The sequence below is a fragment of the Fukomys damarensis genome, unplaced genomic scaffold (assembly GCF_012274545.1).
Source record: "Fukomys damarensis isolate Sample0158 unplaced genomic scaffold, DMR_v1.0_HiC HiC_scaffold_20, whole genome shotgun sequence".
Taxonomy (NCBI): domain Eukaryota; kingdom Metazoa; phylum Chordata; class Mammalia; order Rodentia; family Bathyergidae; genus Fukomys; species Fukomys damarensis.
In genome coordinates this window covers 11,624,663-11,649,511 of record NW_022900932.1, presented here as the reverse complement: position 1 = coordinate 11,649,511, position 24,849 = coordinate 11,624,663, and the positions used below count along the sequence as shown (strand labels likewise).

Below are 24,849 nucleotides of genomic sequence, written 5' to 3'. Positions count from 1 at the left end.
CTTGATTTCAGAATTTGATTTTCCTATCAATTCTTTGGTGCCTGGAATCCCTGACTTTTTGTGGTTGACTTTTTAAACTATGCTCAGTTAAGAAAAATTCATTCCCCTTTGCAAACACCAGCTTATTGTGAAATGTTTAGGAAATCATCATCAATGAGCTTTTTGTCTGAAGAAGTTGCCTGGGTTTCTTACTTTGTCGCAAGTTGCTTGGAGTGGAAGAAACTGTAAGACCAGGTGCTCTGTGGCCAAAAGATTCTGCAGCACTGATGTAAAAGGTTCAGAGGGTCCCAGAGATCAGAGGCCACCGAGGCAGCTGTCCTGACTCACATCTGTGCAGCAGGCGGCTGTGGCTGCTTTCCTTTGCCAGAAACTCCTTGCCTGTGGACCCAGACAGTCCTTAGCCATCAGCCCACATTTCCTGCAGGCTGGGGACTCAGGGGAAACTCCAGGAGGCCGCTGAGGGATCAGAAGATTCCCATCAAGGGCTCCTGTGTCCCGGCTTTCCAGCCCAGGCTGTGACTCCTCCAGCAGGCACGAAACGGGGACAGGGCTGGAATACCAAGCTATTTTCTGTCCAGACCCCACCCACCAGCTTTTCCACCTTTGCCTCCAGGAGCGTCCTTCCCAGCTGACAGTGCCTTCCTGTGTAGCCTCTTGGGGCTTTGGAAAGCACACAGAACGCAGAAGGAAGCATCCATGGCCCGGCCAGAGGCTTCAGTTATTCAGTTATTCACAATGACCAGAGCCTTGGCTGCTCTCCTTCTTCCCCAGGTCCCAGCAGTCAATGCTGATGTGTTTTCAAGATCTCAAACAGCACAGCCAACCCTGCTAGTCCGATGAGCTGTAGACCGTGTGTGCCACACCCGCAGTTCCCCCCGGAGGGCTCAGAGACAAACAGGAAAACCGTCCCTAAGAGTGAGCTCTTGCGTCACCAGGTGTGGCACAAGCAGGTTGTGCAGAGGAGGAAGTCTTAGGCTGTGTGGATCGCCCCTCGCCCCTCATAAATCCAGGCCAGAGAGCCCTGCGGTGATGCACAGAAGTCACGTGTTGGATGTGAGGGTGACGCGCCCATGTTTAACAAGGGCGTTCCATTTGTAAGTTAAAATAATAACTTACTGTATTTAATCGGGGGGGGGCACTGTTGATCAGAGGGTGTCACGGAAGAGGGACAGAAGGAAACCACAGCCTCACCATGACCATGACAGGCATGGGTCACAGCCTGCGTGTTATCGCTGCTAAGGGAATGCATCGGCCCCCAGCTGGACTTGCCTCTTTTCCACGTGGTCTGATGACAGTTCCAGTGCCACTGTCAGTCCTCAGATGCCCTGGTTGGCCTGTAGCCACCTTTGGCACTTGGTTCCTTTTGTCCCAGAATCACTTTACCCCTGCTGTCCTCCTGGGCCAGCTGTTCCTCCTCCTCCTCCTCTTCCTCCAGAGCCTGAGCTCCCACACCAGCGCCCTGCAGGAACTCCTTCCTTCCCTGGTGGTGCCTGGCCTTAAACACACCTGTCCTCTGAGATGCCCCGATCCTGTGTCAGCACGGGCCATGCTCCCCACCTCAGGACGCAGGGACCCTCGTACACCTGACAGATCTGGGAGTGTGCCGGGCTCCTCACCTGCAGCCCCGGTGCTACCCCACTCTCATGCTGTGTTACAGAATGTGCTGGGGGTGCAGGCAGAAGCCGGGGAGGGATCTTTGACTCCTATGTCTGTCTCATATTAGACAGGGTCTCACTATGTAGCTCAGGCTGGCCTCAAACTGGAGCCTATCCTCCTGCCTCATCCTCCCAAGTTCTGGGATCACAGGCGCAACACCACACCCAGCCCCTCCCCCATCTTCAAGATAGGTGCAGAATCACCCACTTCCTGTCACCTGCACAATCCCCCGCTGTCCCCTCCCTCCTGGATTACTGCGGTGGCTCCTAATTCTGCCCTTCGGTTCATTCCTGACAGCCCGGGGTGATACAGTCTGGGGTTATGCCAGGTCAGAACGCCTGATTCTAAAGTCTCCCAGGACCTTATCCGGGGCAGTGTATCAGCCCTGTGGGTGACAGGGGCCTTCTCTCCAGGCTCTGGCAACCCAGCCACAGCATGCTCCTGTCTCCTGCAAGTCCGTCCTCCTCTGTGAGGCCACCCACTCCTCTGCCTTCTTTTCCTCTCAGCAGCCCTCACTGGCACACTTCCTGTGCTGCTCCCTCTCCACCCTCCCAAGGCTCCTAGGCTTCCCCAGGAAGGGTTGCTGTCTGTTCCAGGTTTGTTTCCCACCATCTCCTCAAGGCATAGGCAGTGTCTTGCCCAAAGTGAGGGCCCGCAGGACTCTGTGGAAGGAACAACCAATAAGTTTCCATATTTGAGACAGCTTCAAACACAGGCAGAGACAAAAGAGGAAGAGAGCCTTTGGGGGGGATTTTTGTTTTCTCAGTGGGCTGAAATAAAAGATTAGTTTCCCCTGTAGAACTGGAGCTATCTGTTCCTTTCATTTGGAAAATTTTCTACTTTTATAATTTGCTGCTGAAAAGCAGTTTGTGCATTGACTTCAAGAGATCTTTGCACATTTGAAAGAGTAACTCCTCAGAGTCATTTGAGCTTGTGGTTCTTGTCTGTTGAGCCTGTCTGTTGAGAGTGATCAGTTCAGCTTCCGGAAGTCCTGTTGGGCTTTAAGATAACATCTGAACCATTTCTCCAACTTCTGTGGCTCGAGTTGAGAAGGGAGCGTTTCTAGCCCTGTGAGCCGGAGTTCCCAGTGCTGCTTGGGGGCTCCTAGGTGGAGCCTGTGCTGGGTGGCATCCTCGCTGACTTGTGGGTTTGACTGTGGGTGATGCTCTGCTCTCCACAGCGCATGCGTGTGCGGGCTTGCTGATTTAGGGGTGCTTTGTCAGCAGGGCAGTGCATCCTGCTGCAGTGGGGGCTGGGCCCTTTTCTGCTGGGAATTCCAGCATCGGGAGTGAGCACAAGGCCACCTCAGTAGGATGAGGGCACGAGAGCAAGAACACCTTCCACCCGTTGGTGGGCATATGGGCCTAGCATGCTCCTTGTCCTTGCTGTGGATGTTGGGGACCCAGCAGGGCCACTCAGGGTCTCGGTGAGGAAAAGACGACAGGTGGCAGGGAGACCGATTGGAGGGAAGGGTAACAGGAAGGCTCTGGTTGGTTCATCCATTAATTCAGAGGGATTTGTCGCTAGGTTTTGGTGGGTGCTGGGCACAGTGGTCCTCAAAGCAGAGGTGGGACATGGGAAGAAGTGACTAGAAATGCATCTCTGAGCACAGGACCACGGGACAGGGTAGAACGCGGAGTCCAGGATGCCAGAGCCCGGGTCCATCCCAGTCTCTAGGCCACCACACCGCACTTGTGTCCATTCCCGCCCTGTGTCTGCAGGCCAGGGACACAGTGTGGGCCTTTGGAGGTGGTTGAAGGCTGGTGGGAGGGAAGCGGAGCTCGTTTCCCATTTTCCAAGCTGACATCTCAGGAGCCTGTGTTCAGAAGCCATCCGGGGATATAACCGTGGAGTCAGCATCCTGGGAGGAGGTGGGATGCTGATTGCCACCTTGGGAATCTCCTCATCATGTGCCCTCGGCTCTTTCCACATAATGAGAACTGGTGGCAGAGGTAACAAGCACAAGGCGCTGGGAATGTGCGGACCCGTCCAGTGTAGAGTGTGATCCACAAACAGCGTCTAACCTTCCCATCTCTCAGACACCGCGTCCGGGAAACCAGAGCTGTGCTGTGAGATTGCAGCAACCTATTCCCGAGTCCTTGGGCTCTGTCCTCCCCATCCCTCTTCCTTGTTCCAAGGTGACACTAATGTCATCACCAACCTCTTTCCCTGAGTTTCCTCACCCATTAAATGAGACCCTGACAAGTATTCATTTGTAATATGCGCGCACGCGCACACACACACACACACACACACACACACACACACACATCTCTGTGTGCATGGATGGGTCCCAGGACCCCTATATGGACACCAAGTCAGCTCAAGTTCCTTAGGAAAAATGGCACAGATTTGCGTGTCACCTCCACTTATCTTCCCGTGTGCTTAGGTCATCTCCACATCATTTCCTGTACCTCCTGCCAGGTGAATGCTATGTAAACAGTTGTTGTGTTGTACTATTTTGGGACTAATGACCAAAAAGTCTGCACACACTCAGTACAGACACAGTTCAGAAACTTTTTCTTTTGATCTGCAGTTGCTTGAATCTGCAATATAAAAACCCACGAGTCTGGCATGTGACTGCGTGTGTGTTTTATATGTATGGGTCAGGACTGTAGTTTTAAGAGGGATAGCAAGATAAACACCAAATAAAGTATTACATCAGACTCACTTCCCACTGTCCAGCCCCGGAAGTAGGGCTTCATGAGGACCCTGAACCCTTTTGTGACGGTTCCCTGGCCCCAGTGGCAGCTGTCTCCTTGGTTAATCACCCCCCACCTCTTTTTTCCATAGTGGCATTATTTCTTCTTATCTGACACTAAAACAGACAAACCAACAATAGCTGCCATCAGAGTTCCACAGGCTTGTGTTTCCTTGGTGATGAACTCTTTTTGCCTTCAGATTTCACAGGGTTTTTCATCCAGCAAACACAGCTCACCGCTGCAGCTGCTCACAAACGGCTCCTGAAAAAATCCCCAAGTCTCTTCTCCTTGGGCAGCATCAGCTCAGTGGCTCTCGTAGACTCCTCCTCAAGGGGCCTGTGGAGTGCTGGGCTCAGGGCTGCTCTCTCCTGATGGATCTGAGCAAGGTTTGGTTCTGACTTTCCCGCTGCAGACTGGTGGGGGATTGAGTTGGTAGGAGAGCAAAATGGAACCCTACTTTCAGGTCCTACACTTAGCTTCCAGCCTGTTTGAATTGAAGGCAAATCTCATTGTACGTATGCTTTTGTGTGTGTTTTTTCTTCTTCTCCCTTTGCTTTTGTAAAAATTTTGTGGCTTCAAAGAGGAATAAATACTTGGTTCTAAGAGAAGGAGCTGTTGTTAAGCCTTTGAACTCTTCAGTACTCTCTGAAGGTTGCACATTTGCATCTGACGTGCATGGAGCCTTAATTTTTAGTGCTCAGGATGTACAGAGCATTAATAGTGTAGAGGAGGCTTCCAAAAATAAATTAAGTCTGTAGCAAATGTTAATCAGTCACTGCCTGGGACCATCCTAAGTGTTGTCATTGTGCAGAGAGGAAATGGATACGAGAGTTAGTGGCTTCCCCAAAGCCACACTGTCGTGGGAACAATGGAGACGTAAGCAGTGGCCCTACTAATAAGAAAACACTGGCTTTTTCATGTGAGACACTGTGGGCCTTCGTCAAATTGGCCTAAATTAAAACTCAGGGACTAACAAGCCTTTTGGTGTTTCGAAGAGTCAACCACATAAACCACAGATCTCTGGGTTTCTCTGTACACTTACCTGCAGAGTTTTAAATAGGACTGGGGTTTTCTCAGGAGTCTGTGCGCTTGAAACCAAAAGCACTGCACCTGACAGAGGGAGCATTGCTGTGGACGGGGAAGAGCGGCTGGTTCAAGGCGACCCCACGTCTCGATTTGTTGAGTTTTTTTTTTCTTCCAGTTTTTACCTTTTTTTGCAGTGTTGTACTTCTACAGTTTTAGAACTGATGAGAACCCAGGGTTCTGCTAGGAGCTTAGTTTTTCAAAGCAATTTGTACAGGATAGGTTTAGAATGTATGCAGCAAGAGGATTGTGTGGCCAAGCGAGGATTTACAGTGAGGAACCACCACAGCCTCCATTTTCATGGAATGTCTGCAATATAGCTCTTAGGCAGCTAGGGCTGGCTCATTTTATAAACATTTTCTCAACAACTGATTAGAGGCCCCCAACTTTTTCCCTGGGTAACCTCTAGTTTATAGAAAATTAATCAATAATAGTAAGCTCTTCTATAGTCTTCTTTTTTCCTGTCGTCCTTAAATCTTACTGGGAATGTGATTACCCCAGCCCTTTTTTAAAATTTAGTAGTCAGTATTTTTAAGGTATTAGTAACAAGAACTCTCGTGTTAGGTGACATGAGTGTGGCCTCACGTGATACGGGTTCAGAGGATTTTGTCACATTCCTATGTGAAACACCAAGAGCCCCACCTGAGATAACATGCACCCAGGTGTGACACAGGCCGCGAGAAAGTGCTGTAGGAAGGGGACACCAGAGACGGTTACTTGGGGACCTCGCCCAGTGAAGGGCTCACGCCCGGTCTCACTGAGTCTGTGCACCTCGGGTTGGATCCTGGTGTCTTGCTGCATGTTTCATGTAGCCAGCCAGGTTTGCAAAACCAGGACACCTGGTTTGTAGGAGACAGCAGGAGCACTGCTAACCCACTCTTCCATTGTGTGTGACTTCAGGTATCTGTGGTAAACTGAGGTCCAAAAATATTAAATGGAAAGTGGAAGAAATCATCCATTCACAAGATTTTAAGTGCACTCTGTTCTGAGGAGGACGTTGAAGTCTCCTGCCCCTGCTCTGGCCTCTGTTTGCCCCTCTCTCTGGAGCGTCCACACTGAGTGCTCCCTGCCGCTGGTCACTTGGCACCTGACCCAGTGGTCAGTTTGTGACTGCCACTGTGCTGTGGGGTGGTGTCCATGTCAACCCACTTAACATAATAGTGGTTCCAGTGTGCAGAAGCAGCTTAGAAATGCCAAAGAGAAGCCAGGAAGTGATTTCTCTAAGTGTAAAAGTGAACGTTCTCAACTTAGTAAGGAAAGAAAAACCCGTAGGCTGGGTTTTCCCATGCTAAGATCCATAGTAAGAGTGGATTTCGGTGAAGCTGAGAAGAAGCTATTGTTTTCCTGTTGCATCTCACACTGCAAGAAGTGTAGCCCCTGTCAGGGTGGAAAAGGGATTAGGTTATAGGGTCAGGTATTATTCGTGGCCTCTGCCATGTCGTGGGGATAAGAAGGGAATGAATGGACATTGGTAGCACGTGCCCGTGAATTTCATAATGGTTACACCTATGGGAGTTTGAATTCAATACCCAGATCACCTACCTCTCTGTGTGTTATTGGTCAGCAGTCTAATTTTTCTGAGTTTGTGTGTGTGTGTGAGTGAGTGCATGCTAGTATCTCATACATGCAACCGGAACTTCAATACTTTTATAAAGACGTTCTGTGAGCTAATGCCTTAACAGAACACCTGCAAGATAATAGCTATTATTATTATACTGTCACTTTGGCTGTTGTGTTCATCATTGCTATGCAAGTCAACTTAGAAAACTGAACAATAGCTTGGAAAATTACTTACTGAGCATAGAGTTAGAGTCAAGAATTTAGATGTTCTTAGGGAATGCTTCCATTGGGCTAAACCCCCGTTAGCTGAGTAAAGAACCCAGGACCCAGAGTCTGTGTGTCCTTTACAAAGACAGAGTCTACTGCAGTGTTCATCCGTGGCTTCTATTTCTCTATATTTCCAGTATGGGAGGATTGAATTCAGGGCCTTAGTGCTTACAAGGCAGGTGTGGTTACACTGAGCTAAATCCCCAGCTCTATTTCTCTATGTTTTGCAAAGTTACCACTTCTTTAGGCTTGGGGATTCTAATTTATTTGATTATGTTTGTATTTAGAAGTAACAAAAGAATCACTCTGATTCCCTTTCTTGGGCTTGGCTTTCAAAACATCTTTTGGGGTTGATGTATTATACTCCCAAGAACAATTTGTCTCCTGGTGCAACAATCGGGAAGTGCACATTTTTAAAATGAACACTCTGGTTTTATTCGTTTGCTCTTGCAGGGCCAGGGATGAATTCAGGGCTTGGCACCGTCTAGGTGAGGGCTGGACCCTTGAGCCCGCTCCTGCCCCGGAAGTAGGCTCTTATGGGTTGGCGGTCAGGATCGGCACAAAAGGGAAGTTGCTTCTCCTCACGCCCTCCTGTGTTTGTCTCTCCCTGTGTGTCTGGAGCAGGGATCGACATCCTGAAGTTGGTGGCAGCCCAGGTGGGGACCCAGTGGAAGGACATCTACCAGTTCCTGTGCAATGCCAGCGAGAGGGAGGTGGCCGCCTTCTCCAACGGGTACACGGCCGACCACGAGCGGGCCTACGCCGCGCTGCAGCACTGGACGGTACGCGGCCCCGAGGCCAGCCTGGCCCAGCTCATCAGCGCACTGCGTCAGCACCGGCGCAACGACGTGGTGGAGAAAATCCGGGGCCTCATGGAGGACACCACCCAGGTACAGAGTCCTGCCCGCGCTCTCTGCTCACACTTCCTCGGGTGTGGGCAACGGGGTCCCAGGAGTTAATGGACTCTTCATGTGTAAAAATGACCATTTTTTTTTTTTAAATGGTTAATGTGTTTTTCTGTTCATAGGCCCGAGACACCTAAGCTGTTTCCCTCAAGTGATTTGCCTTGGTGGCTGGCTTTCTGTCCAGAGCAGCTAGCCCATCATAACCATGGTGGCTGGCGAGCCACTGTTGAATTAAACACATCCAGAGGTCAACTGTTGTGGCCCCATCTGAGATCTGAAATGCTTTTTCAGAACTTTGGTCTTAAGGGCAACATTTAAACTAAATCCAGGTCTGGGATTTAGCTCAGCGGTTCGGTGGCCTGCCTTGCAAGCACAAGGACCCGAGTTCAATCCCCGGTACCAAAAAGAAAAAACCAAAAAACAGAAAAATAAACTGAATACAGCCTTCCAGAATTACACATTTTATTCCAGCGTCATGAGCATTCAGGAGCAGTTGAGTGGAAGGATAGTTGGAAGTTATGCAATTTTGACAAAGCTATTACAAATAGGACAAAATTAAAACCTAGTACAGCATTTCAAGTTTTCTTTTTCTGTCTTATTTCTTTTTTAGATTTCTTGGTACATTTTAGATATATGTAATGATCACATTCATCCTAGGGAATTTGCACCCATACGTGGTATGTCTTGCTTCTTTTTTCTCCATTCCCCTCCCCTCCCTTCAACTCTTCTCTTTTGACTTGGACTCTTTGTGTCTCTTTTTGTTTTGTTTTGTTTTGGTACGGGGGATCAAACTCAGGACCTTGAGCTTGCAAAGCAGGTGGTGGAACCACTGAGTTATATCCCCAGCCCTTTTGTGTCTCTATTTAAAGGCTGTCTCTTGTAATAAATGTATACCTAAGAGTTTTTTCTTAATATCTAGTCTGGTAGTTTACTCACTTAGAAGATTTCAGAGTGGGTGTGATTACTCATATTTGAGTATAAATCTGCCAGCTTATTGTTGTCTGTTTGTCCTGCTCTCCTTCTTCCCTCTCTCTCTCTCTCTCTCTCTTTTAATCAAGTCTTCTTTTGGATTGATCGAGTCTTTTCTATTCTGTATTTTCTCCTCTGTTATTAGCTTGTTAATTACACATTTGTAGTTGACTTGGAATGGAATCCCTGGAGATCACAACGTTAAATTAGATGATATAGTCTACATATTGAGTTTTTAGCATTTTTCAGATATTCTAACAACCTGAGAAGGCTTGGGTTCCGTTTTTCCTTTCCTTGAGTTTGGCTTTGTCGCCATGTGTGAGTTTCAACGCTTAATATCCCAAGGCATGTTTTAAAAGTCTTCTGTGTCAGAATTTATGCAGATGTACCTGCACGTTGATCTTTTCTGTTGTTTTTCATATGTTCCTGCAGCTGCAGCTTCTACCTGGCATCGTTTTTTCTTTTGCCTGGAGACTTGCTAGTGTCTGGCAGACTCTGCCAGTAAATTCTGTTCTCTGTGTAAGAAAAGCAATAAATCGCATTATTTCACCATAGTCTTTGAAGGGTAGCTGGAAATCGAAGTTTAGTTTGCCATTTGCTTTCTTTCAGTCCTTTAGTGCCCAAGTTTAAGTTTTTCCCGCTACACAGCAAAGGAAGTGAGGTGATTTTATTTTTAAATATGTTATGTAACATATTACAGGCACGCTATTATGCCAGGCACACTGGGCAATGCAAAGATGAGGAAGACAAACTCATTGCAGTCAAGGAAGGGCATAGTCACGTTGAGGAGAGGAGACTTCCTGACTGCAGATTTATATAATCTAAGGGTGTGAGCCCAAGGGTTGGGTGAGGGCACAGTGGCTGCCAGCACGGGAGGAGGGGCATGCAGACAGGTACCAGGCTCGATTCCAGACCTATGGATCATTGCTTTGGGGAACCTGGGAAGTCACCTGACCCCTCTGCTTCAGTTTCTTCATGGCCCCATGAGAAGCAGGGCCTGTGTTGCTTTGGAAATAAGGGTGCGTGACCCCCGGGAAGCACTCAGGTGTTTACTATTTAGTGTTTATTATGGGTGGTGGTGTCATTGACTTATAGGTAGTTGGGTGATTCTTTGTCCTTAGGGAATCTTAGTCCCTTCCTGAAGCACAAGGGTAACTTTTGTTATCGTTCTGTCTGTCTCTCCCTCTCCCTCTCCCTCTCCCTCCTCTCACAGTAGCCTTTGTGTTGGAGACTGGGTGGATTTGCTCTTGGTAACCCACTGAGAGAAAAGACAAGAATAGTGCTCCAGCTTAGGCTGCAGAGGCGATGCCATATGCTCCTGATTTTCCTGCCTACAGCTGCAGGATGCAGCTGTTCTTATCTATGAGTCTTTGTGAGACCAACTATTTTCAGAAATATAACATAGTGAGGGCATGTCAAGGGGCACATAGCAGCCCTACACTTAACCGTTGGCTCTTTGGCTGTTGAAACTTTTTTGTCTTTGGTTTTCAAGTTGGTCATTCTCAGGAGACAGAGGTGGCTGTCCTAAGGCCTAAGGACCAGAGCCCTAAGATGTGGCTCAAAGTGCATCTGGCCCCACCCTGTGCTGTCACTGCAGTATGGTCATTTAAGGTTGTGTTCCTTCCTTGCAGGATGTGACTGTGGACTCTGGGGAGCTTCTAGGGTGGTGAGGAGGAAAGGACCTTGGAAAGGGATTGTGACATGCACTGGCGTGGCTACATTCATGTTAAAGGTTGTCGGTGTGTACAAAGCAGCTATGCCTGTGAATAGCTATTAGATGTTTGGTTCCATTTCAGGCTGCTCCACTTGTTATCCTATTCCAGGTTCATTCAACAACAGTGCTTTCTCGAGTCCCAGCTGTGTGCCTGGGACTAGGTAAAGAAGAAAGGTTATCCCTGCCTTTCAGCAGCTCACTGGTTGGAGTGGAAACACATGTGCAAATAATTACAATTCAGGCGACAAGCAAGTAGCAAAAATGTGCATGAGGAATTGCAGGGTGGCTTCAAAAGGAAGTAGTTCTTGACTCACCCCCAAAATACACAGAAAACTAGAACAGATATGTATTTGTCTGTTGGAAAGTCATTAAAAAACAGACTGTAGATTCTTCCAAGACTATACTGTGATCTTTTTCCCTGAGGCTTTCCCATTTGCTGTACAAGGAAGCCTTATCTGCCTTTTCATGTGAAGGGCTTCTTAAATTTTGGACTCTGCAGAGAGTATGTTTTCCTTACATCCTTTCCTCGAGCTTTTCAGAAACTGCTGACTGTTCTGGAATATTAAAGGTGCAGGAACAAGCTTCTAATATCCCACTCAAGGTCAGGTGTTCCAACTTTGACTTTCCAAGAACCAACAGAAGGCACTGACAGATGCTGGAAGTTGACTTTGTCTCTGTGGATTGAGATTGAATCTCACTTTTACCACTCACCGTGTGATAGTTGGACTTGTCCCATTATGTCCCCAAGCCTCGGTTTCTTTGTCAAGGTCTTGAAGGGTTTCATGAGAAGGGCAGAGATGGGTGTCAGTTCCCAGTTCTGTGCTTGATGTCAAGGAGGGCCTGACAGATTTTAGCCACTGTTTTCTGTGTTGGGACAAATGCACTCTGTAGATGTACGTTAAGGAGAAAGTGACCCAGCACTGACTGAACATCTATTGTATTCTACGCCATTTGGTTGTTTTACATTTGTGCTTATTTATGGCACTTCCTCACAGATATACGTAGGTATAATAATTAAGGTTTATTGGGCAGGGGATTTAGCTCAGTGGTTCCGGTGCATGCCTCGCAAGCACAAGGACCCGAGTTCGATCTCTGGTACCAAAAAAAAAAAGGTTTATTATCTTTCATTGGATCCCACCTTGATTGTCAGATGTGCCATTGTTACATGTGTCACTGAGAAAGCAATAAAAACATCCCCATTAGAGTTACAAGATACCTTCGTTCATCAGAGATATTAAAACATGGAAAAAACATGCATCCCAGAATCAATGAAATATGGAAGTTGAACTTGAAGTTTATAATGATCCTAACGAGAAAAGCTGGGAAGTTGGTTCTTGGAGTTTTGATCCTGTTGTACCGTACACACAGTGTGTGTATACACACAATGTTGTTTGTGGTTGTGATGTGATTATTATGACTACCTTGAAGGATGGAATGTTTAACATAGGCTGTTTATTAGTGAGCATTAACAGAGCACCCAAAAGTACTCAGTGGGGAGAAACTGAAGCCTAGACCTCGTGATGCTATCATTTTTTTTTTCAGCTTAATTGAGTATATTGGTACATTTTAGGGATACAGTATAGTTACATTCATTGTTGGGATCTTGGACCTCTGCATGACAGGTCTTGGTTCTCATTTTTTCCCCTTGTCCCTGCCCTCCCTTCACCCCCTCATCCCCTCCCCATCTACAAATACTTTATTTCCTTCTTTTCATTATCTCACATTTTTTTCTTTTCCCTTATTACCCTTCCCCTACCCATCCCACCTTCCCTACACCTTTAGCCCCTTTCTTCCCATTTCACAATGTCAGTAATCTTATTAGGATCTTATGTATTATTGCTGTTTATTCACACCAGAGAAACTATCATTTTTATAAGAAGAGCAGATACATGAGCAAAAAGTTAGAATGTGTTCTGTGAAAATGCTGTGTCAGGGATTGGAGCTGGTTTCTCTTTTTTTCCTGAGACTCAGCATCTCAACATTGAAAAAAGGCTGAGTCTGTCAGTTGATGACGTTTTCTCTCTACCCATTTAATCCACACCCTTAACTGTCTTTCTCAAAAAGTGCTTTGGGAGGAAATCAGGATCAATACTGTGAAATGAAGCTCATTTTCTCCATCAGTTACTGGTGCTGGAGAACATATTTCTTTTTGAAGCCAAATTTAAGAGATGAGCTTATTAGCTTCCAGCCTGGGCCAGCTTCCCTGCCTCAGGTGTGAGCCTGTCCCTGGTCTGCTGTACTCCAGTGACCACTGTGGGTACACTTGCTGGTGAGAACTGTGTTGTGCACAGAGTTTTAACGCTTTATTCCTCGCCATTTCCTTAAGAGGGACAAATGTCACCCTGTCTTCCCATGAAAATTAGCACTGTGGAGACTTGGATTTATCCACAGTTGGCGTGAGTCAGGGAAAGGCTGGAATGACCAGCAATTCACTTACCACCAGAAGACATGAAGGTCTTGTTCTGATAATCACAACAGTAGGCATCACAACATTCTTCTGAGAATGATATAAAACACAGAAGCTGCCCAGTAAAGATTTGATTACGTAACAGTAAATGTACAAGACAGCAAGCATTGCCTGCAATTCCAAAGACAGTAGCTGGGGGACATTGCATGGTAGGATTCATTTTCTTTAAAAAAAAAATCAAGAATTTTTATAAAGTAATGGAGAGAAAAATGGGTGTTCTGAACAAGACTGATAAGAGAAAGAGGTAAGACGTGTTTGTTTGAGGAAGACGGGAGGAAGAACAGTGTCCACTGCAGGTGGGCATTTAAGTGAGCCCAGCTTTAGGGAGGGTTAATTGGGCCAGATCACCCAAGTGTTTGCTGACTGCCCGTGACTCCACGTGGAGGGGTGCACCTTGCACACACCCACATCCACTCAGCGAAGCAAGGACTGGAGGATTCACAGCGCGTCACGTGGAATAGCACAAGTATGGAAGCCCACGCAGTGTCGCTCCCAGGACAGCCGGATGTAGTCATGGATGTGGTACTGGAGAGTAGTGAGCCCTTGTGGAAAGGAGTCTTCCTTCAGCCGAGTCGGCTGGGCCAGGAACTCGGGTGTCGTGTGCCGCTGCTGTACTGGTGTGGACTCTTCTGAAAGTGCAGAGGGTATTGATGACACTGGTTACAACCCGGGCAGGGGACCAGGAGGAGAGGAGCCTTTGGGGAACTGTGTATCATGTGGATTGGGATTCCGGCTCCAGAACCCAGTAAATGAATTTATTGACAGTGCTCGATTGGTGTTGTCAGGTTCCAAAGCCTTGAGTGACAGGATGAACTTGAAACCTTATCCAGGGTCTCGAGTTTCCTGGGACATTTCTTTCTGTCCTCCAGAGTAATTTAAGGATTGCTCTAAAAGGCTTTCATGGGTAGAATTGTGCAAATGTTTTTCTGTGGGAAGGGGGACTTCCTAATAGACCTCCTTGGGTGAAGGTTAGGGAAACCCTAATTCCTCTGAATGTACCGACGGTGTCCACTCTCACAGGCTTGGCGCTGTGTTCTAAGGTGAGTGGGCCCAGGTCTGAGCCAAGAAAGCCCACTCAGGAGCTGCACTTCCTCTTCTGAGAAGCTGTCTGAGTCAGCTCTGGGCTGACAGTAGTAGTGAGGCGGGAGGAGGTCAGCAGCCAGCAGGGTGGTGGGGCAGAGCCGCCTTCCCCCTCAGTCGTCCAGTCCCAGCTAGTTCTTACCAGCTCTTCAGCTTCCGGCAGCATTATTTGTGGCTTCCAGTAGCTTCCGCCAGCACCCAGGAAGGGAGCAGCAGCCTTGCTTAGGGCCAGGATTGACCTCAGTGTAGCCTTGGGGTTCAAGATGAACTCTTAGGAACGATCGGAATTTGTAGATGATCTATATCCACAAAATTACATCCCCCAACCTTGATTTGGGTTTGGGGTACTGAGGAGAGAAGCACACCGGGCCAGTTGAGCTGGGGACTGACTGAAATAATCTCGCTGTTGTTACTCTGTGCTGGAACAGATCTTGGGTCAGTGGAGGAAACTTAGAATTCCCAGTGGTGGTGGTGTTTTTCCCGGGGGCAGATATGAGGTTTTTCGGATGGTGAGGTGCTCACCCTGCAGGACGGTATGATGGTTCTTCTGGGGTCAGCTCTGGGTCCCAGGTGGCTGAGTAGAACTCCTCCAGGCTGTGTACCTGTTCCTGCTTCCTCCATGCCATGCCTCTGCTGGCCCCCAGGGACACGCAGGGGGCAGAGGGTCCTCCCTGCCGCCATGCTGGGTGGCATTTTCCATTCATTTGCTCCCCACTCAGCAGAGAAGCACATCCTCCTGGGGCTGGACTAGGAGGAGAACAAAGCTAAACAATCAGAAGCTCAGGAGAAGTTTGGGGAGTTTTTATCTTTGGGTTATTTGGCTCTTAGTTTTTCTTTTCAGTTTTTTAAGTTTACTTTTAAAAACTGAGACTTGTAAAACCAAGACAAATTGAAAGCACAGAAAGCTCCCAAACCTACCATGTAGACCCCAAAATTTACATTTTGACATATTCGCCAGTATATCATGTGTCTATTTTTTTTTGTTGTTGTTGTTTTGTTTTGTTTTGTTTGAGACAGGGTCTCACTATGTAGTTGAGACTGACCTGGAGCTCACTATGTAGCTCAGGCTGGTCTCGAACTCACAGCGATCCTCCTGCCCCAGCCTCCCGAGTGTTGGGATTACAGGCACGCGCCATAATGCCCAACTATGTTGTGTGTTTATTTACAGTCCGTGTCCCCCATGTCTTAAGATTTTTCTCCCACTTTTTTCTAACTGATGATAATCCTTTGAATTAGGGGTCAGCATCTTCTCATTTCCCACAAGTCTTACCTTTTTTGTTTGCTAAACGTTTTGCAAAGTAAATTTGAATTTGAATTTTCCTGGACCTGACTCTATACTCAGAAGATTCACTTAAAAGTCATTGTCTCCCATCATCTAGGACTTTAAGGTAACCCACCTCTTTTCCGCTTTTTTATTTTGGGGGATACATGTGTTTTATTTATAAAAGGAGACATCATAGTAAATAGGTATTCAGTGGTGTGTGAACTCAGGATTCAGACAAACTTTTTTGTGATCACACTGCTAACTCTCATATGACCTCTCCTTTTATATCTGAAATCTTAGAGCCACATAGATTTGGATAACAAAGCACTCCTTTGTTAGCTGGATTCCTGTCCTCTAATGAAGGACCAACACATTCAGGTATTGAGAAATATGTACACGGCAAAGAGGCTCATATTTCTTGTACCAGAGCCCAATCTTAAGTTCCCCCATAGACCTACTGATGGTCTAAAATCTGGCTTGATCTTGATTCACGATTGGCTAGGACCAGATGAGATAATATCATAATCCTTAAATAGTTGTAATTTTATTTTTACTTATGACTATAATTCCTTTGAGATAAACACTCAGTGGAAATTGAGTTTGTTTGTTATTTTAACTGGTCCAGTGAGATGGTCTGTTGAGATGTCCAGATGGAAAGCAAAGCCTGTGGCCCGAGTTGCAGGGTCTGGCTTGCACAGAACCTCTCTCTGGTATCCCAGGGCAGTGCTGAGGCACTGACCCCAGGGCCTCGCAGGCTTGCTCTGGACCCTTCCTGTGGCTGGACAACCAGGGCAGCTCCCTGCGGACACGTGACTGCTGTGATCAATTGCTACTGTCTGTGAGCTCCTCTAAAAGCTGTGAGGTCCACAGAGGGAAGTGGCATGGCCCAGGAAACAGGGTAACTTGTAAACTAGACAGGCTTGAATCCTGGCTCTACAATCTTGGGCAAGTAACAGACCCCAGAGGGCCTCAGTCTCCCCTCTGAAAAGGGAGCTGAAGCCTCAGCCTCAAGCCATTGCGGGGAAGTCAGGCTGTCATCTAGCACAGCCCTTGAAGGGCTCCTCCCTCAGGTCCTGAACTTCTGTTTATGGGAGCTGGGTGACAGTTGCTCAGTCCCTCTGGAGTAGCAGTTCGCTTCCACTGGATTTAGCAAGTGGGCTTTGCAAAGTGATAGAGATTCTCACCGATGTGTCGCTGGATTCTCCTTCTTTCTAAGGTAGCATTTCCACAGAGGGTACACTTGGTTAGTTAGCTGAGGTCCAGAGCGGGCACTACATGGAAAAGGGTGCCTTGTGACCGGAAGGAGCTCTTTCTGGAGGCTGTCAGGCAGATCTGTCTCCATCCAGGGAAGAAGGGGTGGGAGCCAGAGGGTTAAGCTGGCCATTTAGCAGGCTGAGTAATGCTGCATTTTAGAGGGTCACTCATGCATCAAAAAGCCGTTCATTAGTTTCATGAAAGCAGATTGTGCAACCGCAGGGAGACTAATTGGGTAGTAGTTGAAAATAACTCCGCAGTGAACCTTACTTGAGGGAACCAGTTGGTGGTAACTTGGGAAGGACAAAGGGCTGGGCGGGGGTGGCTAAAGAGAATGAAATGGCAATGGTCTGACAATAGTTTGAAAGGAAGAAACTAGAGGTGACCTCGCCCAACCTTTTAGCTTAGAAATGGGGAAGCAGGTCTGAGGAGGGAAGTGGTTTTCCTAAGACCACAGAGCCAGTTAGTGGGATGTCTCCCTCCTTCCCTTGCAGTGCTTTTCCGGGATTTCATGACTTTGATTTTTAGGAGTGGACTTTGTGTACAGGCAGTATGTGCTGAAAAGATGCTCCCAAGGCCGAGGTTCCCACCTTTCCTGATTGCAGGGTGTTCTTGGGGGCACTGCAGGTCACAGGGGAGAAGAAAAGTAGCTCAAAATCTGGTTTCATCCAGCTCCACCATGCTGTGAATATGCCTGGGACCATTTTCCTTTACCACTCGTGGCTCTGCCATCCCCAGCCTTCACCCGTGGCCTCTCAGGAAAGGCTGAGGAGTGGGGAAGTGAGTTTTCAGGAGAGGAGTATTTTTGAGCATTGGCTCTTGTCAGTGACTTGGCTGAGGCCCCAGAGTTGCCACTTCCATTATGGAGCTCTGCTTGGCAAGGGCACCCCTGGGACTGGAAGAGAAAGACAGCCATGGCCCTTTCCAGGGCAGACATGAACGGGTTATAGTGTTGTTCTCACAAGCACTGCTGTGACCTCAGGAACTCAGAGGGAGTGAGAGAGAGAGAGGGAGAGAAGCTCAAGCCCCTCAGTTCTAGGCATTGCTCTGTTTGCCAAGGCCTCTGAGGTGCTCAGTGCTGGTGGCATCCCACAAGGACACCAGGTCACAGGGAGCTATAGGCATCACTCAGCTGTTTATCTCCCTTCCCTTATCAGTTGAGACTAATGAGAATCTGGAAGGACTGAGTGTACCTGCTTGGAAACTAATCAGGAGGGCATCTGGGGTGCATTTGGTCAAAAGAAATCTCCTCCCCTCGTGTGCACACAATATGACCATTCTGGTTTGGGCTGCTTGGAGCTCACCCTGCTTTCTCCTGGTTTCTCAAGCCAGTCTTCCAAGTGAGCATGGTTACTTTATGGCTTAAAAGGAAAAAGAACTGAAGTTTTCAAGCTTCTCTAAACTGGCTTTGAATTCCTAGTGGGTTCATTACCTTTATGGACCAGATTCCCCAGAGGCTTTTCTGCTCAGGCTCAGCATCTGTGCCGGTAAGAAGTTGGGTGTGTAAGGACACTTTCATGGCCACGAGCACTTACAAAGGTAAACGCAGAGGAGCTTAGCTTCAGGGATGATCTACCCAGCCATTCTGTTTCTTGGTTACTGATATAAATAAGATACTGCAACCACAACATTTCCAAGTTAGCAGAAGGAAATATGTTTATCAGGGGTCACTGCTTTGAAAAATAACATGTACTGTTTTTCTAATTACAAAGTTAATATGTCCTCTTAGAGACTTTGGAGAGATCAAAGAAGCTTAAGAAAGCCAGCACATGTACCAAAATAGGAATAAATTAAATAACTCCATTTTGTGACTGTTTTGTTAAGCTTCTGCTCAAAGCTTTTTAAAAATTTTACATATTTATTTAGTGTGCTTTTTCTTTTTGAGATAGGATCTCACTATGTAGTTCAGGCTGGCCTTCAACTCACTACATAGCCCAGGCCGGCCTTGAACTTTTGGTGATCCTCCTGCCTCAGCCTCTTGAGTGCTAGAATCACAGATGTGCACCAGCATGCCAGGGCTTCAGCTCAAAGCTTTTTAATCAAGATAGGGACCCTCTTCTAGGAAAATCTGGCTTTCTTATTATATACTGTCTTTTCATTTCTACATCTTACTGCTGAGGGTCTTCGTGTGCCATAAATGCTGAATCCTGAGTCACGAGCTTTCCTGATTAATGAAATGACTTCTGCTACATGCCACAAGGATTCCATTTTCAGATTGGAGATAACACAGGGGACACTGTGCCTGCTACCTGTGCGGTGTGGTACCTCAGCTTTGACAGATGCTGAAGTATTAGGTAAAAGGAGGAAGGGAGTGAGTTTCTGTGAGCCATTTTTTGTCTCAGGGAAAATGCGGATAACTTTTAGACAGATTTGAATGCAAGCAGCTACTGTTGGACAGAGGGAGCGATGGATACTTAGGAGCTGAGCAGATTTCTAGGAAGATTATCGTCCTGTGGTCTGTGCAATCCTATTGTGGAGGCGCTCAGATGTCCCAGCGGTGTCCCCATAGTACTTGACCCTCTAGCTTTAGGCGAGCATCAGTTCAGTTCCAAATCATGCTGGAAATCATGTGTTTGATTCCACCGATAAAACCTTGTGGCGAAATTATGGGGGTGGGACTTAAATTAGATTTAAAGTTCTGAAATGAGTTCAGGAAATAGGTGGGTGGACTTCTTAGTCCGCGGCATGTGATTTGTGGGTGGGAATTTCTTTTTCAAGCCAGAACAGTGCACTCTGTTGATGGACCAAGTCGTCCAGTGCAGACGAACACTCCTTGTCTCCCTGAGTGTATAACAAATGTATGTTGGCATGAGTGGCCTTGTGTGCTGCAGGGAGGGAGGGCCAGGGCCAACTGAATTAGGAATCTGAAAGCACATATCAGACTTGTCTGAGGAGAGGGGGGCCTCTGGGAATATACAGCACCCCAGCCTGAGGCTGCCTGGGAGGAGAGCAGTCCAGAGGCGGATGACAGCAGTCAGCAGGGTCTTCACAGGGCGCGAGGCAGGTGCTGGCTTTGGGTCTCATACAGCTCTTCTGGGCTGTGCTTCAGAACCATGAGCGTCAGGGTCTTGGTTTAAGAGACTGAAGATGTCTCTCCCAAACATAGAAGTGCAAAGCATGGGTTCAAGCAGCAGGATCAGCCGCTCTGGAATTCTCGTGCTGCTTCTGGGACTCTGGCCTGTGTTGCCTGGACACCCGACTCCCAGATTTCCATCCATGTGATGAGAGCCAATTAAAAGATGAAGCCACAGTCTGTGTTTGCGGGTGGATAAAGTGCTTTCCCAAAGGCAACACCCCCAGGTACATCAGGCAGAACGAGCTGAGCAAAGCCTTTCTCCCTGAGCCCTGGGCCCTCTTGAGAACTCAGTCTTTGCACCTGTGGTCACTTTGTACCCTTTGTACCCTGGTACTTTGCTTCTCCTGGCCGAAACCGCAAGGGGCACTACCCAGACCTGGCCTTTGATTTCCCCCTCCCCGCGTCCATGATTCACAGCCCAGCCAGTATGAGGTGGACCTGGCTGTCCCCACCTGAACTGGCTCCTTTCTTTGTTTTCTCATCATTTATTGTCCCTCTGCTGCCACTCCACAGTTCCTTAGGCCGAGACACCCTCCCCGCCCCACCTCACCCCGCCCCATGGAGGCCCTCCTGTTTCCCTGAGCTGATTGGGATGGGAGCCAGGAACCTGGTGTGTGGCCTTAGTTCTGCTCCTTCCCAGTGGCCTCGTGTAAGAAGCCACCCACCTCCCAGGGCTCCGCCTCCCAGCTGTGCAGGAGGGAGGGTGACAGCACACGGGAGAGGGCTGGTGGCTGACCCTGCACAATTGTGTACCCTCTCTTCCTGGCTGTGGTGTGGGCAGGGCGGTGTCTTCTCAGACCTCCCAGCTCAGTGGGCTGACAGTGCCCTCAAGGCTTTCACTGTGTCTGCTGCGTCTCCAGCTCTCTTAAGGAAGCAGTCATAATCATTTTATCTTAACCTCTGTGAAGACTCTGTCCCCAAGTACAGTCCCAGGGGGAAGGCCTGGGGGTCAGGACATCCACAGAGGTACTTGTGGGGGCACAATTCAGCTTCAAACAGAGGACACTGTACTAGATAATACCCAGGGACCCTTCCAGGTTTACAAAATTGTATCTTCAGTTAAGGTTCTTTCTCTTCACACGAGTGTCCAGTTGCATACCGTCAGGCAATAGCTCAGTGTGAATGCTTCCTGATCTTTCCTTTTTTAAAATTATTAGCTGATTAGTTTGCAGGGGAGATGGGTTGGACCTCAGCCCTCACACTCACAGTCTTCCTGTCTCAGCCTCCTGATTAGCTGGGACATAGGTGTGTTGCACCAGGCTTCTGGTTTTTAATCCACCTATGCCCACGTGTATTTTTGAAGTTAATTGATTAATTAAATTTATTTATTTGAGACAAGTTCTCGCTATGGAGTTCAGGCTGGCCTCGAACTCACTGCATAGCCCAGGCTGGCCTCAAACTTATGGGATTCCTCCTGCCTCGGCCCTGCAAGTGCTGGGATCACAGGTGTGTGCCAGAACACTTGGCTGAAGGCTGAAGTTTAAAAATATGTGTGTCCAACAATAATGTGAATGTTACAGACAATCAAAATAGGAGAACTAAAAAATACTAAATGGAACAAAAATATGCCCAGAAAAGGTTTAATTTCACTGTTTTTGTCCCTATATAACTTCTGATCTGTGTGCAGTGATTATCTTTAAACCATTTTCCACCTCCTGCAGCTGGAAGCGGACAAACTGGCGGTTCCGATGAGCCCCAGCCCCGCGAGCCCGAACCCTGGCCCCAGCGGGAGACCGGAGAACAATGCCACCCTCCTCACGGTGGAGCCATCGCCCCTGGACAAGAACAAGGGCTTCTTCGTGGACGAGTCCGAGCCCCTGCTCCGCTGCGACTCCACGTCCAGTGGGTCCTCGGCGCTGAGCAGAACGGGCTCCTTCATTACCAAAGGTAGGAGCGGCAGGCGCCGGCCTCCAGGGCCCCAGCCCAGCTGCAGCCGGGTCCTGGACCCTGAGCTGACCCTGGCAGGAGGGTGACGTCGCTCGCTGAGGTGGACACGCCCAGGAAACTTGACGGGGAAGCCTGCGGGTCGCCTTTACCCCTGAGGCATTCGGTGAAAGGCAGAAAATGTAGTCCTGCAGGTTTTTTGAAAATTATTTACCAGCCTTGGATCCAAAGATTTAAAGTATAACCAGTCTTGACAGTTAAAAGGACGATTTTACTGACTTAAATGGATCCTAATGTGCATGCCATTAGATAGAAAATAGTGTTTTAGGGCCGGGGATTTAGCTCAGAGAATTTAGCAAGCCCAAGGAAGTGAGTTTGATCCCCACTACAACAAAAAAAAGAAAGAAAGAAAGAAAGAGGAAAGAAAAAGAAAGAAAAGAAAATAGTGTTTTACCATTCTGGATTGTTTCTTTTGGCAAGTAATTTGCCGCTTTGCCTTAAGAATAATAGGTTAAGGAATTGGGAGACAGACTGTTTTGATGACAATTTTGTTAGAAAGTGCCTAGTTTGGGGGCAGTTTCGTTTAGATTTTAGTGGAAGAATTATATTTTGTACATATAGTTATGAAATAGCTTATAGTAACCACTTTACATGTTTATGTTAACCTATTGTTCATTTATGTAAAATATTTATATTCTAATTTATATGTTATAGATAGCGTAGAGGGCAGGGAGTTACAGTTCCTCACCCCAGTGTAAGGCATGACTCAGGAAGCAGTGTTTTCTGGCTTCTGTGTTTTTATTCTCTCAGAGTTGAAAGCTTTGCTAAGTCAGACAAGCAGGCTGCTCTGGCTTGGGACGTTGATCATTTGGCTAAAGGCTGAGCCAGTGGATATATTTGTTCCATAGACACACTGCATTTGGCAAAACTGATAAAGGTATCACGATAATGAAGAACTTCGAAGCCCTTTAAGTCTAGATGTTAATGTGCCACCCTCATGATACCTCTGCCACCCATCTTGGGTGCCACACAGCGCCAGAGAAGTACAAACTCCCATGATCTACTCTGTGCCAGACAGAGTGGACACACACACTGGGCAAGGGAGGCTGGGGAGAGAGTGGACGTCCCTTTAATCTCCTCCCTCCCCTCCCTCTGGTCCCCACAGAGAAGAAGGACACGGTGCTGCGGCAGGTGCGCCTGGACCCCTGCGACTTGCAGCCCATCTTTGACGACATGCTGCACGTCCTGAACCCCGAGGAGCTGCGGGTGATTGAAGAGATCCCCCAGGCCGAGGACAAGCTGGACCGGCTGTTCGAGATCATCGGGGTCAAGAGCCAAGAAGCCAGCCAGACGCTGCTGGACTCTGTGTACAGCCACCTTCCCGACCTGTTGTAGAACACGCCAGCACTGTGCTCTGCAGACTGACTTGGTGGCAGGGCGGTTTCGTTTGGTTTCTGCTTCCGGTTTTGGTGTATGTGTGTGTTTAACAGTCTATGGCCAGTGTATGAGTTTTTTCTTTTCTCGCCTTGTTTCTTTCTTTCTTTCCTTCTCATTCTTTCTTTGTTCTTCTTTTTTTTTTCCTTTTGTTCTAAATCCTCTGGGAAATTAGCTTATAACCCTTTGCAAAGTATAACTGTTGCAAAATACCCACCAGTAAATTTTTATAAATTCCAGTTTCTCTCTGTTTTTGCCTTCTTATGTATTTTCCAAATTGTTCTGTGCACTTTAAATTCACATAACTGACCGTAAATGCAGTGTGACTTTTCCTACACACTGGATTGTGAAGCTCTTCTTAAAGTGTGATGGCATCTTGTGGCAGTCTTTGTATCTTTCTACATCCTTGTCTACATTTTTAAAAATATATATATTATTGCTATTTTTATTATTGTTTGTCCTTCACACATGCTCTTAGGGATTAAGGAGATCTGAGATTCTGTTGAGTTACTGTAATACAGTCAGACCTTGAATTATCTTCTCGATAATCCACGTCACACACTTCATATTCGTGGCTGAAACTTGACCACACTCTTGCAGACCGAATGGTTTTCACCTGGACACTGTGTGGAGTGCCTGACTCCTTGTGCTCCCCTCCACGCTGACACGCTCTGAGCTGAGGAAACAAAAATCCTCAAGCCGTCAGGACTTGCTATTTCAGCGGCTTGTCATCTGGACCACCAGAGAACTTGAACTTCATCTTTTAGGGATCGCGTTGTTCTGGAACACTTTGCTGCACTTCGGAAATTCAAACTTGAGCGACAGGGGCATGCTTTCCATACAATTGGCCCAGCTTTGCTTTCAAAGATGTCTTGTTTTTTATACAAACATAATCAATAGGTCCAGTCTGCCCTTGGGCCTTGGTCTTGCTGGGTCTCCTCCATCAGTCACTATAATTAAAAATGGCTGCAGCTGTAAGTAAGAACTCTTGTCTGATATATTTGCGACTATGCGCGCCCCTATAAACCTACCCTCTAACGCTCAGTGGCCAGGTTCTAAAACAGAGGTTGTGTGGCCTCCCTTTGTGCTGGCGGGGTTTGCGGGTAGTGGTGAGAGATTGATATCAGAAAAATGCCTTCAAGTGTACTAATTTATTAATAAATATTAGGTGTTTGCTACTTGAGTCGTTTGAGTGTTTTTAATCCTTGAATGCCTTGCCTGTCTGTGCGCTCAGGTCTGTACTGTGAGTGGTCTCCTGGAAAAGTATACATGGGGGGGCCGGTTTGAGACAGGGTCTCACTATGTAGTTGAGACGTGGAACTCACTATGTAGCCCAGACTGATCTGAAACTCACAGCGATCCTCCTGCCTCAGCCTCCCGAGTGCTGGGATTATGGGTGTACACCACCACACCCTGCTTCAAAGTATGTATTTTAAAATCCTCAGCCTCTCTCATTTTTAAATCATGCCAGTGAGCAAAGATTCTGTCAGGAAAGTCACCTGAAGGTGTCTAGGGAAGGACTGTGGTAAAAATT

The 24,849-nt window shown here is 47.5% G+C and overlaps 1 protein-coding gene across 1 annotated transcript in view; it reads left to right on the top strand.

The window, feature by feature from the left end:
- Window positions 1-24,493, top strand: part of Tnfrsf21 (TNF receptor superfamily member 21) — a 57,023-nt gene extending 32,530 nt beyond the window's left edge. The window contains exons 5-7 of the mRNA XM_010617781.3: window positions 7,893-8,158; window positions 21,659-21,884; window positions 23,047-24,493. Coding sequence (XP_010616083.1) covers window positions 7,893-8,158; window positions 21,659-21,884; window positions 23,047-23,276 — 722 coding nt within the window. The 3' untranslated portion in view covers window positions 23,277-24,493. The remainder of the gene's footprint in view (window positions 1-7,892; window positions 8,159-21,658; window positions 21,885-23,046) is intronic.
- The last annotated feature ends 356 nt before the right edge of the window (window positions 24,494-24,849 follow it).